The 15,532-nt window shown below is 40.1% G+C and overlaps 1 protein-coding gene across 2 annotated transcripts in view; it reads left to right on the top strand.

Moving 5' to 3' along the window:
• LOC131432676 (protein SREK1IP1-like) overlaps positions 1-15,532 on the top strand; it is a 67,586-nt gene that overhangs the window by 32,562 nt on the left and 19,492 nt on the right. Inside the window, exon 2 of one of the 2 annotated variants that reach the window (XM_058599096.1) lies at positions 12,611-13,031. The exons of the other annotated variant lie outside the window; for it this stretch is intronic. Coding sequence (XP_058455079.1) covers positions 12,611-12,976 — 366 coding nt within the window. The 3' untranslated portion in view covers positions 12,977-13,031. Of the gene's footprint in view, positions 1-12,610; positions 13,032-15,532 lie in introns of those variants that run through there. 2 annotated transcript variants of the gene reach the window in all.

The raw sequence follows: 15,532 nt of genomic DNA, 5'->3' as shown, positions 1-15,532 counted from the left end.
GCCTCGATGGCCAGCAAGCGAATGAGAGATGCGACCTGAGCGTTTGAGGTTTTAACCACGCAGAAGGTGCATTCTCCGTCGCTGCTGGTTGATGATTCCACTCCCACGACGTCTGCTTCCATCGAACGCACGAAAAGAAATGATCGATTTTCGACCACGGTTCCCCTTTTATAAGCATTCAGTTAAAGATATGTGCCTGACTACCTCAAAATAGTCGTCCTTGCACGAAAAGCCCAAGCGGAAGTAAAGAGTTTTCCGCGTTGTTTTCAAATTTTAAGAAAACTTAATTTTTGAGTTGTTTGTGGTTATCGCACACTGTTCAAAATATTATCCTGAATTCCTGATCATATTTTTGATGAAATGGTGAAAGAATTATGTTGCTACCATTAATACAAGTCGAGATATTCACGATTAAGTTCTGCCCATTCTTCCATATGGCTAATTTTGAAAAGGCGCCCCATAGTAAAGTAAGTCGTATTCACGACAAAATGGGCCGTATAGAGTACAGTAAAGTAAAATTTCGCATAATTCTATGGGAGTATTATTATGGTTCTAAAAAGAACCAATTTGAAGAATTCTGGAATTAGGAACTGGACCTGAGTTCAAGAAATTCAGAAATCAGAACTTATAACAGACTCAGAATTCAGTTGGATTTTAGTTCTAGAACTACAATTTCGAAACTGAAATCAGTTCCGGAATCTTTTTCCAGAATCCAGTTCAGCAAACAGGCTTCTAGAATAAGGAACTGGACCTGAGTTCAAGAACTAAATTTTGTACCAAGAACAGACTCAGAGATCAGTTGCAATTCTGAAACTATAATTTCGAAACTGAAACCAGTTCCGGAATATAGTTCCAGAATCCAGTTTCAGCACGCAGGCTCTGAATTCTAAACCTATATTCCGGAACTAAAATCTGAAACTTGAAGACGACTTCTCGCTACGACTACCGAAAAGCAAATGAGAACTGCTCTCATTATTGACGACCGCTGCTCCCGACGATTGAAGTCCAAATGAATGCACGACCTAAGCGTTTGAGGCTTTATACTACGCAAAAGGTCTGCTTTCATTGACGAATGCTCCACCTGACGACTGGAGTCCTAATGAGAGTTGCGACCTGAGCGTTTGAGGTTTCTAACCACTCAGAAGGTGCACTCTCCGAAGCTGCTGGTCCCACGACGTCTGCTTGCATCCAACGCACAAGAAGAAATGATCGAATTTCGCATTTTTTTTGTCGTGAATACGACTTACTTTACTATGGGGCGCCTTTTCAAAATTAGCCATATGGAAGAATGGGCAGAACTTAATCGCGAATATCTCGACTTGTATTAATGGTAGCAACATAATTCTTTCACCATTTCATCAAAAATATGATCAGGAATTCAGGATAATATTTTGAACAGTGTGCGATAACCACAAACAAGTCAAAAATTAAGTTTTCTTAAAATTTGAAAACAACGCGGAAAACTCTTTACTTTCGCTTGGGTTTTTCGCGCAAGGACGACGATTTTGAGGTAGTCAGGCACATATCTTCAACTGAATGCGTATAAAAGGGGAACCGTGGTCGAAAATCGATCATTTCTTTACGTGCGTTCGATGGAAGCAGACGTCGTGGGAGTGGAATCATCAACCAGCAGCAGCAGCGGGAGTTAAACTTTCAACCAGCAGCGAGAGATAATGCACCTTCTGCGTGGTTAAAAGCTTCAAACGCTCAGGTTGCATCTCTCATTCGCTTGCTGGCCATCGAGGCGAGAACCAGCAGCGACTGAAACTGGATTCTGAGTCTGTTATTGGATCTAAATTTAGGTCTTGAACTCAGGGTCCAGTTCTCTATTCCAGACTTCTATTCGGTTCTTCTTAAAACCATAATAATACTCCTAAAGAATTATGCGGAATTTACTTTACTGCACCTCTATCCAACCCATTTTTGTCGTGAATACGGCTTACTTTACTAAGGGGTGCCTTTTCAAAATTTACCCTCTGAGAGAGTGATAAGTTTTTGATCGTGAATATCTATTGTTGTATCTAATGGATCAACATAATTCTTGCGACATGCCGACATGGAAATATGATCACAATTTTATAAAATTTCCAGTTTTGTGACATAGTCTCAAATAATTCCAAATTGAACTTTTCTTAAATGTTTGGTATAAACGAGTATCAAAAAGGATAATTCATAAGGCGCGTTTGCCTTTCTCGTATTTTTAAAGCTCATAGCTCAGTGATCTGTGAAAGGATTTATATAATCTAACTACCAATAGAATCGAAATTTTTCAATTTAAACGTGTATAGCAAAAGCATTGAAGTATTTCAATAGTACACTATTGAAAAACCTGTCTCATTTGCTCCATGTCAACACCATGTCAGAACGCGTTCTAAGGAAGAGAACAAAATATCTGCTGCTGTACAACAAATCGTCCGGGAAAAATGTTCCGAAAAGTGGTGAATATCGCAGTGAGTTCCTCAATTTGGTCCTTGTGAATGCTAGAAACAAATCCCTACAGCATATTGATAGTTTCTTTCAATAAATTATGCAAATCCGAAATGAAATAATCGACATTAAAATTCTGTATGCTGCTATTTTTATAGCCGTTAGGACCGCCCATTAGTGAAAAAGCTACAAACGAAATCACATAAAAGGAAATCTCTTAACAAAAATTCAATCAGTTTGGATTCAATCGCCACTGCGAGCAGATGTGTTTTGTGTCGTCTGCACGCTTTCGACAAGAGCGATTACGTCACAGTTGCCAGTCATTAGCATTGGGAAAAAAACAACGGTGGAGAGCATTGCACAATATCAGCCGTTCTAATGGCTCTAAAATTTTTCTAAAGAACTATTAGAATTTGTTGTTCGCAAATCGTAGGGAAATATCCTCAGTTTACTGCAAATCAAGAACAGTTTGCTTAGATTTGTGCACTTTTCGCTGTGTGAAATTCACAGTAATCGAGATCTAGTGAAGCTTTCTTTGTTTTTGCGAAAAATGTGAAAAAGGGGAGTGCGTGCATAATTCATACAATTGATATTCGGAAGTGTTAAGGAACATGTCAGTTGTTTTCGTATTCACGACATCCAGTTATGTCTCTGACATTACCCACCCGCCTTTTTTTGCATAAATATCTGTTTATTAATCTTATTTTTGTGTATTAGATCAACATTTTACAGTACAAGTGTTTTGACCCTTTGGCCTTTCATCTTTGTTGTTCATACGATTCGTTATTAATATTAGGTGTTTTAGTTACTCTTGTTTTACATACTAATGTTTAATCATAATATTTATTTTAATTATTTATAAAATGTCTACCTACTTATAACTATCCCTAACCTAATACGTACAAATTTTGAATTATTTGTATTTCAGAGATTGAGCACCTCTCTTCAAATTTCGTGCAGTATTGTTCGAATTTTTGTTCTAGTATATCCAGTGAGGCAATCTCATGTACTTCACTAGTCCTTGTCCAAGGGGGTAGATTTAGAATCATCTTTAAGATCTTACTTTGAATGCGTTGAAGCCTAAGTTTGTGTGTTCGTGCACAACCCCGCCAAACAGGGACTGCGTATTCAATTGCTGGGTAGATGATTTGTTTATAGACAGCCATCTGATTCTTCAGGCATAGTTTGTATGTTCTACAAATCAGCGGATACAGAGACCTAATGAGTATGCTGCATTTTTGAACGATTTTGTCAACATGTGACCTGAATATCAGATGTCTGTCAAAGGTGAGTCCTAGATAGATAACTTCGTCGGACCATTGGATGACCTCATCACCGAATCGTATTCGGCATTCGTCTGATGGAACAAGTTTTGGAGATCTTGAATGTGGAAACAAGATGACCTGAGTTTTTGCTGCATTGATCACAATTTTCCAGCTTGTAAAATATTCCGTTAAAGCGTCCAGACCTGACTGTAGTTTATTCTTCAGAGCATTAATGACACGACCTTTGTAAAGAATGGCAGTATCATCAGCAAATTGTGACAGAACACCACCACCTGGAAGAGGTGGGATGCCTGATGTGAAAATGTTGTATAGAATGGGACCTAGGATACTTCCCTGGGGTACACCAGCAGGAATAGTAAATCTTTCTGAAAGTGCATTATTCAGAGAAACCTGGAATGCTCTATCTGCAAGATAATTTTTGATAATTTTAATAAGATACATGGGAAAATTATACCGATGCAGTTTGAGTCCATCGTGCCACACATTATCGAATGCCTTTTCAATATCCAATATTGCCATGGCAGTCGTTTTGGACACTGATTTGTTTTGCTGGATGACGTTGTTAACCCTTGTGAGCTGGTGGATCTTCCTTTCCGGAACCCAAACTGTTCTTCCAGAAATATATCCGGTTCATCTGCAAAAGCAAGAATTCGCCTTTGTATTGACTTTTCAAACAGCTTGGATAGGGCAGAGAGTAAGCTGATGGGCCGATAGCTCTTGGAAAAGGAAGGATCTTTCCCCGGTTTCAAAACTGGGATAACTTTAGCTAACTTCCACATTGAAGGGAAGTAACCAAGCTCCCAGCACCTGTTAAAAATTTTAGCTAAGAAGACAAATGAGCGAATACTCAAATGTTTCAGCTCAATGTTGTATGTGTTGTCGAAACCGGGGGCCTTCATATTTTTGGATTTTTTCACAAAAGCCATCATCTCATTCGCAGTGACTCTACTTTCCTCAGGAAACAAAGCTGTCTGATTGTCAACCTCAGCTACGCTATCAGCAACGGCTCTTTCATATGGACTAACAATGTTTAGTCCTAAATTGTGAGAACACACAAATTGCTGGCCTAGCGCATTTGCCTTCTCTACTGGTGTGATTAAAGGTATTCCTTCAGCTGCGTCCTGGGGTGACATCAGAGGAGGAATAGGCTTCGGTTTTTTCTTAAGCACCTTCGTTAAGGACCAGAAGGGCTTTGAATGTGGGAGAATTTCTCGAAGCTTTTTCTGGAAGTTCCTGCTGCGAAGCTCAGATATCCTTTCCTGGATTATCCTAGTTGAGTTGTTATAAGTAGTCTTCCTATCTAGGATGCCAGTTCGTTGATACTGCCTCCGGTAGATATCCCGAAGTCGGATGAGTTTCTTGGTGACACTGTCGATTTGAAGAGAGGAACTCGGCATATGTTGTACTGGAACCGTCCTATCACGAGCGACTGTGATTGAATGCTGGAAGGAAGATAGGGCTGCATCGATTTCCATCGGGGAATCAAGTGGCAAATCGATATTAATAAGTTGGTCGGCGATATGTTGAAATTGGACCCAATCGGTGCGATAATAGTTCCTCCGAGGTTGAATAGGCACTGTTTCTGGTGAAGATCCCAACGTCAATATTACTGGAAAGTGGTCAGAAGAGAGCTCGTAGAAGACAACCGGAGAGCTGTCTATGGCGATGTTGCTGATGAATATATCCAAAATGGAATGAACTCCTGATCTGGAAAGTCGCGTTGGTTGATCCGGAGCGAAGATGTTGTATTGTCTAGCTTCGTAATCTTCGGCAAAGTACGAATCCGTTTCGATTCTGTCTTCTGTTTCCCCACAGCTCATGCCGTGCGTTCAGGTCCCCAGCAATGATGAATTTGTTCTGTCGTCGAGTGAGCATAGCCAGATCTCGCTTCAATGATGCACACGTACCATCTCGAAGATTGGTTTGTTTGGGGCAGTACGCTGCAATGATGATGATGGGTCCCATCGTCGTTGTAATCTCAATTCCGATGGCTTCTATGAGTTGCAATTTAAAGGCTGACAGAAGCCTGTGCTGAATGGATCGTTTAATGGCAATGGCAACTCCCCCTCCTCTGGTATTTGCCCTGTCGAGCCTGTGAATCCTGTAATTGGAAATAAAAATAGAAATTTCAGGTTTAAGATGAGTTTCAGTTAAAATAGCAATAACGGCATTCTTATCTTGAAGAAAGTCGGACAATTCAGTAGTTTTGCTCCTGAGTGGGCAAGCATTCCAATTTACTATAACCAACTCATTATATTGCATATTCGATGATGAATTTGTCTAAGGCGTTGATTTGATCTAACCGCGTTCTGCAGTTTCGTAGTTTTGTTGTCATTGTTTCAAAAATGACGATCAGTTGTTCAGCAGAAAATAAATCACCAGAGTCATCCTTTGCTTGTGGTTGATTATTGCCCCATCCAGGAGGGATTTTTGAGGAAGATTCTTTTTGTGATCCAGCGGCTGAATCTTTTGGATTGCTGCGAGGAAGTGGCGGCAAATTCGGAATATCCCTCTTCGGTGGGAGCCGTGGGAAATTAACTTCATCCTTCTGTGGAACATTCTTGCGCGTTGATTGTTTGCGGGACGCCTGTTGTCGAATTTTTGTGAACTCAGCACGTTTGGGACACGATTTGCTAGTAGATGGATGGTCGCCATCACAGTTCACACATTTTACAGCGATGTCATCTAGTAGGCAATCGTTGATATTGTGTGGTTCGGCACATTTCCCGCACCGACTTTTCATGTGGCTCCATGGCCGTAGTTCAAACAGTTCGTGCACTGTGTGACATCCCGATGTACCGGTTTATACTTTTGCCATTCGATGATTATGTGAAATAACGATTTAATCGTTTTCAGTTGACTCATGGTGATGAAGCCCTTCTCCAGATGAATCAGGTACAGGCTTCCATCATGTCGGGTAGTCCTCGAAGTACAACCTTCATAGGTTTGTATGCGGCAATATAGTGTGTGAAGTATTCCGCTTTTGTCTGCTTCAGATAGCATTCCACTCCTTTGTAGTGGTTCAAAGCCGGAACAGTTATTTTGTAGCCTTCAGTACATAAACGGATTGTTGCCTGTAGTCCTTTGCTGATCAGTGTGTTGAAATCCGAGCGTAGAGTTGGTGGGAAGCCCTTCAGGTAGAAAGGCGGCATTTTTTCCTTCTTCTGCAGTTCCTCTTCGACATCAACTGGCAGATCAGCGTATTGGTTGTTACTCAGCAAACGGTCGTTTATTTGTACATCACTTGGCTTCAGACGCTTAGCATCCTTTGGATCGCATTTTACCCATAGCTTGGGTAGGTAGACAACTGCGAATAAAAGATAAAACAAAATCGAAATTAGTCGTAGTAGGTTATTCGTCTATCCACATCGAGTGTTAGATGACGAATGTTTGTCCGTGTTCATCTTTCTTCTGTTTATATATCCACTTACATCTAATGGCTTTTCCATCTGGTGATGAGGGAACAAGCTCCAATGCACCGCTAGCTTGGAGTGATTCCATCTCCTGCATCGAAACTTGCCAAAATGCCGTATCTGGACTTTCCATTGCTTGTGAGTAGCCTTGCGGTTCATCGCTTACATGTTTCGTCTATACTCGATTATTAAATAATCGAGTAATTCAAAATTTCCGACATCCCTAGCTATGAACGGAATATTGCAATTTATAAACTGTTGGCGAGTGTCCCACTCCCTGGATAAGAATATTTTTATCTTTTTTTGCATGCGGGCGTCTCACAACGCGAGATTCTTTTTTTTACTTTCCGAGTTCTCTTTTGCTCTTCTTTCGGTGGGTGTTCCACACCGCCGGGCTATATTCATTGTAAATATATTACTTTGCATGCAGGTGTCTCACGCCGCTAGCAATTCTTCTTACTGAGTGTCCCGCGTCGTTTTAAAGAGCAATATCCGAATTATCCTTTTTTCTTCTTTCGGTGGGTGTCCCATACCACAGGAAGGATGACGTTTCATCTCACACAGCGGGAGTCTCACGCCGCCGAATAATAATCGTAATACTTTTTCGTTGCACGCGGGTGTCTCGCTCTGCGAACAATTGTCCATAGTGAGTGTCCCGCATTACAGCTTTCCAAAATCTCTCGTGTTCTCTCTCCAATGGGTGTCTCACACCACAGAAAAGATGATTTTTATCGTGAATACGACTTACTTTACTATGGGGTGCCTTTTCAAAATTAGCCACATGGAAGAATGGGCAGAACTTAATCGTGAATATCTCGACTTGTATTAACGGCAGCAACATAATTCTTTCACCATTTCATCAAAAATATGATCAGGAATTTAGGATAATATTTTGAACAGTATGAGATAACCACAAACAACTAAAAAATTAACTTTTCTAGAAACTCTTTACTTTTGCTGGGCTTTTTCGCGCAAGGACGACGATTTTGGGGTAGTCAGGCACATATCTTCATCTGAATGCGTATAAAAGGGGAACCGTGGTCGAAAATCGATCATTTCTTCTTGTGTGTCGGATGGAAGCAGACGTCGTGAGAATGATTTATAATTTGCTTTCCGGTCGTCGAGGGAGCGATATCAACCAACAGTGACGGAGAGTGCACCTTCTGCGTGGTTTAAACCTCAGACGCTCAGGTAGCAACTCTCATTCGCATTCTGAAACTGGATTCTGGAACTATACCCTGGAACTGATTTCAGTTTCGAAATTGTAGTTCTAGAATTGGAACTGAACTCTGGGTCTGATCATAGTTCTTAAACTCAGCTCCAGTTCCTTATTCCAAAATTTCTATTCGGTTCTTTTTGGAATCGTAATGATTTTCCTAAAGAATTATGCGACATTTTACTGTACTCTATGCAACCCATTTTGGTAGTCGAGGCGAGAAATCGTCTTCAAGTTTCAGAGTTCAATTCCGAAATATGGGTTTAGAATTCTAAGCCTGCTTGCTGAAATGTATTCTGGAAAATAATTCCGGAGCAGATTTCAGTTTCAAATAATTCACACAATCGATCAACTAAATGATATTCAAAACTATAAAGAAAGAGTGTCAGTTTTATTCGTATTCACGACATCCAGTTATGTCTCTGACATTACACACCTGTACTTTTCTAACTCACATAGCGCACCGCCAAGAAAAATGATATCTCACAAGTATAACCTTTCGACCGCTCTGATATGGCGAGCCATCCACAGTACGAGAGGATACGCTGTTACTTTCGGCGTCTCTTCTTTCTAATGGGAACCCCGCGTGGCAATATCTGAAGATCTACTGTAACATTAACACACGCGCAATCAACAGAAAAAAATACGGGTGTGTAATGTCAGAGACATAACTGGATGTCGTGAATACGAATGAAACTGACACGATTTCATTACACTTTCGAATTCGAATTGATAGTTGATCGATTGTGTGAATTGCGAAACTTTCTCCCTTTTCACTACTAAAATTTTCAACGATTTTTGACGTCGATTATCTCATTTCGGACTTACATAATTCATTAAAATAAACTATCAAGATGCTGTACAGGATCCATTTGTGCCTTTTAGGAGGACCAAATTGTGGAATTCTCTACACGGGCAAAATTCCGATTCTAGAAATGGGTTAAACGAGTCATGATTTGGGAAAAATAATATATTTTCATGTTATGATAATATACCATGATTAAAATTTCTCGGATCGTGATTCATTCGGACTGTTTTCGATTAAATTTAAACGTAACGCACAAGTTGTTGGGTATAATTTCAGGCGTGTTTCTTGGTAATGTTTGCAACGAAGGTCATTTTTGCAATATAAATTCAGTGAAAAGTACGACGAGTTTCTTTTAAAATGAAAATATTCTGTTTTTGGAAAACGACGACACAAGAGATAGCGTGTTTACTTGAGTTCATTACTTCAGTTTTGATTTTGTGTTTCAGAATTTAAACACTTAAACGAACTGTATGAAAAAACACGAGTGAATCAAGCCTCTTAAAAAGAAACTCTATGTCGAATTCTTGCAAAAAAATCGTCTTATTCATAATATTTTGGTGCACCAATACAGCTTGTGTTGTTATATCTATGAAACAAATTAATCAAAGTGGTTGAACAAATAATTTTTTTGATTTTCGTTAGATGGTGTTCCAAATTCACAATCGAATTAAACTCTAGCTCTCGGAATATTATTCCAGCAACAACGATCACATCAAATATGTAGGAATACATTCGATCATGTGACATTGATGTTTGTCAAATGAAAAGTGTCAATTATCGGTTCATTATCTTTATGTTATGTTGGTAAAACAACACGATTATTAAATAACATGCTTCAGGATCAAGTAAACATTTTCAGTAGGTCTTGCTTTATAATGTCTGCTTTTTGCTTTACCATGAATCTATTTAACTATCACATCACTTGAGGCAGAGTGTTCAAAGTGATATCCGGGTAGAAAATTAGAGTTACGCGCTTTGAAATGATCGATTTTCGACCACGGTTCCCCTTTTATAACTTTCAGTTGAAGATATGTGCCTGACTACCTCAAAATCGACGTCCTTGCGCGAAAAACCCAAGCAAAAGTAAAGTTTTTCGCGTGTTTTTAAAATTTCAGAAAACCTAATTTTTGAGTTGTTTGTGGTTATCTCACACTGTTCAAAATATAATCCTAAATTCCTGATCATATTTTTGATGAAATAGTGAAAGAATTATGTTGCTGCCATTAATACAAGTCGAGATATTCACGATTAAGTTCAGCCCATTCTTCCATATGGCTAATTTTGAAAAGTCGTATTCACGACAAAACCTAAATCTTATCTAGCTGGCCAACTTTTTCTATTCATTCGCATTATGGAACAATGATGGAAAGTGTTCACTTAACTAGCTTGATTTCGAAATTTAACTGCAATCACAATTTGAAATCCCATCGTGCTGGGTGATTCCCCTTGCTTTTGTAGTCAGGTCTACCCTCAAATTGTTGCTATGAAAATGCAACAATACTGGCGGGATCGCCATTGTGAACCTTGGCATTTATCCTGGAGAAATCACCCATCACGATTATGTCTTACCTCTTCGGCGGTCGCTGTGGGAAAGACCGAGCGAACGACCTGCTCGTCCGTCATACTCTCTTGCTCGCAAGCTCACAGTTTGTGTACGGCGTAACAGGCGTAACTATATGTACTAACCTTGGAGTCGTACTATCTGTTCAACGGGGGGCATGAGGTGAATTACTCATAACATAGACGTATCCCACAAAGCAAAGTCTTGGCATTGCATTCCTTTTGTGGAATTTGGCCTTTCTGTTTCAACAGACTTCGCAGTCGTTTCAACAGACTTCGCAGTCGCATTCTTAGTATACAGAATCATTGCATGGCTAGTACTATGGATCCTACTGACACTAAGAATCCTTTCAGGTCGGGGCTCGAACATACGACAACTGGCTTGTAAGACCAGCGTCCTATCGTATCCCATAAGTACTATCGAAAATAATTTCATTTTCTTGGTACACGTCCATTGCATTATCATTCGTGTCACTCTCGATAAACGTAGCATCGCGACTCACGTATATCTTTCGTGTTGCTCTGTCTAAAAATCGATAGGCTTTATGTTCTGATAAGTAACCGACGAAAGTTACCTTTGTGCTGTGGCATCCAACTTCTTCCTTTTAACTTTCGGAATGTGGACCCTTGCATAGTAACCAAAAACTTCAAGATGGTCAACTTTAGGTTTGCATCCGGTCCAACGCTAAATGGTATGATGTCAAGCTGTTTCGTTGGAAGTACATTCTGCAGTAGACTGCTGCATTTAATGCTCCTGCCCAATAGTTTTGCTCTAACTTTGCATCAAATAACATGCACGCATCATTGCAATGAGTGAGCGGTTTTTTCTCTCTGCAATTCGGTTTTGTTGCGGACTGTATCCCACCGTGTATTGAGCGGAAGTTCCTTCACGTTTATAAAACGATCGCAACTGCTTTCCACTATACTCACCACCTTGATCGGACCGTATTGCCTTTGGTTTTTGACCGAAGAGTGTGTTTGCGTGTGCAACGTACTCTTCAATTTTTGTAGGTACTCCAGATTTTTCTTTTAACAGGTAAAGAACGCAATATCGACTATAATCATCAATCATGGTCATGAAGTATTGATATCCACTAACTGACGAAATCTCCACTGGTTCACAAACGTCTGTGAGCACTAAATCCATCAACGCATTCGACATGGAAATATATTTCGTTGGGAAAGGACTTTCAGACAACAGTCGCATTTGTCATTCTTATTGCACTCTTGGATCGACAGACCATCCACTAGCTTTCTGCTCAGCAGATAGTCGATTGCCTTCGGGTCACGATGTCCGAACCTGCGATGCTTCAAATGCTGACAATTTTTGTTCTGATGACCGTTTGCCACCAACGCAACATCAATTGGTTGCTTAACCTGGTACAGACCCTCTTTCAATAATAATAATTAATTAATTTACAACCTACAGCATAATTAATAATTTTACAACCTACCGATACCCTTAGATTGCTTTTGTCGTGAATACGACTTACTTTACTATGGGGCGCCTTTTCAAAATTAGCCATATGGAAGAATGGGCAGAACTTAATCGTGAATATCTCGACTTGTATTAATGGTAGCAACATAATTCTTTCACCATTTCATCAAAAATATGATCAGGAATTCAGGATAATATTTTGAACAGTGTGTGATAACCACAAACAACTCAAAAATTAAGTTTTCTTAAAATTTGAAAACAACGCGGAAAACTTTTCACTTTCGCTTGGGTTTTTTGCGCAAGGACGACGATTTTGAGGTAGTCAGGCACATATCTTCAACTGAATGCGTATAAAAGGGGAACCGTGGTCGAAAATCGGTCATTCGTCATCTAACACTCGATGTGGATAGACGAATAACCTACTACGACTAATTACGATTTTGTTTTATTTTTTATTCGCAGTTGTCTGAGTTCACAAAAATTCGACAACAGGCGTCCCGCAAACAATCAACGCGCAAGAATGTTCCACAGAAGGATGAAGTTAATTTTCCACGGCTCCCACCGAAAAGGGATATTCCGAATTTGCCGCCACTTCCTCGCAGCAATCCAAAAGATTCAGCCGCTGGATCACAAAAAGAATCGACCTCAAAAATCCCTCCTGGGTGGGGCAATAATCAACCACAAGCAAAGGATGACTCTGGTGATTTATTTTCTGCTGAACAACTGATCGTCATTTTTGAAACAATGACAACAAAACTACGAAACTGCAGAACGCGGTTAGATCAAATCAACGCCTTAGGCAAATTCATCATCGAATATGCAATGTAATGAGTTGGTTATAGTAAATTGGAATGCTTGCTCACTCAGGAGCAAAACTGCTGAATTGTCCGACTTTTTTCAAGAGAAGAATGCCGATATTGCTATTTTAACTGAAACTCATCTTAAACCTGAAATTTCTATTTTAATTTCCAACTACAGGATTCACAGACTCGACAGGGCAACTACCAGAGGAAGGGGAGTTGCCATTGCCGTTAAACGATCCATTCAGCACAGGCTTCTGTCAGTCTTTAAATTGCAACTCATAGAAGCCATCGGAATTGAGATTACAACGACGATGGGACCCATCATCATCATTGCAGCGTACTGCCCCAAACAAACCAATCTTCGAGATGGTACGTGTCCATCATTGAAGCGAGATCTGGCTATGCTCACTCGACGACAGAACAAATTCATCATTTCTGGGAACCTGAACGCACGGCATGAGCTGTGGGGAAACAGAAGACAGAATCGAAACGGATTCGTACTTGCCGAAGATTACGAAGCTGGACAATACAACATCTTCGCACCGGATCAACCAACGCGACTTTCCAGATCGGGAGTTCATTCCATTTTGGATATATTCATCAGCAACATCGCCATAGACAGCTCTCCGGTTGTCTTCAACGAGCTATCTTCCGACCACTTTCCAGTAATATTGACGTTGGGATCTTCACCAGAAACAGTGCCTATTCAACCTCGGAGGAACTATTATCACACCGATTGGGTCCAATTTCAACATATCGCTGACCAACTTATTAATATCGATTTGCCACTTGATTCCCTGATGGAAATCGATGCAGCCCTATCTTCCTTCCAGCATTCAATCACAGTCGCTTGTGATAGGACGGTTCCAGTACAACATATGCCGAGTTCCTCTTTTCAAATCGACAGTGTCACCAAGAAACTCATCCGACTTCGGAATATCTACCGGAGGCAGTATCAACGAACTGGCATTCTAGATAGGAAGACTACTTATAACAACTTAACTAGGATAATCAAGGAGAGGATATCTGAGCTTCGCAGCAGGAACTTCCAGCAAAAGCTTCGAGAAATTTTCCCACATTCAAAGCCCTTCTGGTCCTTAACGAAGGTGCTTAAGAAAAAACCGAAGCCTATTCCTCCTCTGATGTCACCCCAGGACGCAGCTGAAGGAATACCTTTAATCACACCAGTAGAGAAAGCAAATGCGCTAGGCCAGCAGTTTGTGTGTTCTCACAATTTAGGACTTAACATTGTTAGTCCATATGAAAGAGCCGTTGCTGATAGCGTAGCTGTGGTTGACCAATCAGACAGCTTGGTTCCTGAGGAAAGTAGAGTCACTGCGAATGAGCTGATGGCTTTTGTGAAAAAATCCTAAAATATGAAGGCCTCCGGTTTCGACAACACATTCAACATTGAGCTGAAACATTTGAGTATTCGCTCATTTGTCTTCTTAGCTAAAATTTTTAACAGGTGCTGGGAGCTTGGTTACTTCCCTTCAATGTGGAAGTTAGCTAAAGTTATCCCAGTTTTGAAACCGGGGAAAGATCCTTCCTTTTCCAAGAGCTATCGGCCCATCAGCTTACTCTCTGCCCTATCCAAGCTGTTTGAAAAGTCAATACAAAGGCGAATTCTTGCTTTCGCAGATGAACAGGATATATTACTGGAAGAACAGTTTGGGTTCCGGAAAGGAAGATCCACCATCCACCAACTCACAAGGGTTAACAACGTCATCCAGCAAAACAAATCAGTGTCCAAAACGACTGCCATGGCAATATTGGATATTGATAAGGCATTCGATAATGTGTGGCACGATGGACTGGTGTTCAAACTGCATCGGTATAATTTTCCCATGTATCTTATTAAAATTATCAAAAATTATCTTGCAGATAGAGCATTCCAGGTTTCTCTGAATAATGCACTTTCAGAAAGATTTACTATTCCTGCTGGTGTACCCCAGGGAAGTATCCTAGGTCCCATTCTATACAACATTTTTACATCAGACATCCCACCTCTTCCAGGTGGTGGTGTTCTGTCATTCAAAAATGCAGCATACTCATTAGGTCTCTGTATCCGCTGATTTGTAGAACATCTAAACTATGCCTGAAGAATCAGATGGCTGTCTATAAACAAATCATCTACCCCGCAATTGAATACGCAGTCCCTGTTTGGCGGGGCTGTGCACGAACACACAAACTTAGGCTTCAGCGCATTCAAAGTAAGATCTTAAAGATGATTCTAAATCTACCCCCTTGGACAAGAACTAGTGAAGTACATGAGATGGCCTCACTGGATATACTAGAACAAAAATTCGAACAATACTGTACGAAATTTGAAGAGAGGTGCTCAATCTCTGAAATACAAATAATTCAAAATTTGTACGTATTAGGTTAGGGATAGTTATAAGTAGGTAGACATTTTATAAATAATTAAAATAAATATTATGAATAAACATTAGTATGTAAAACAAGAGTAACTAAAACACCTAATATTAATAACGAATCGTATGAACAACAAAGATGAAAGGCCAAAGGGTCAAAACACTTGTACTGTAAAATGTTGATGTAATACACAAAAATAAGATTA

Source organism: Malaya genurostris, chromosome 2, assembly GCF_030247185.1.
Source record: "Malaya genurostris strain Urasoe2022 chromosome 2, Malgen_1.1, whole genome shotgun sequence".
Lineage (NCBI taxonomy): Eukaryota > Metazoa > Arthropoda > Insecta > Diptera > Culicidae > Malaya > Malaya genurostris.
The sequence above is the reverse complement of the archived record's forward strand: the minus strand, read 5'-3'. Positions and strand labels throughout refer to the sequence as shown.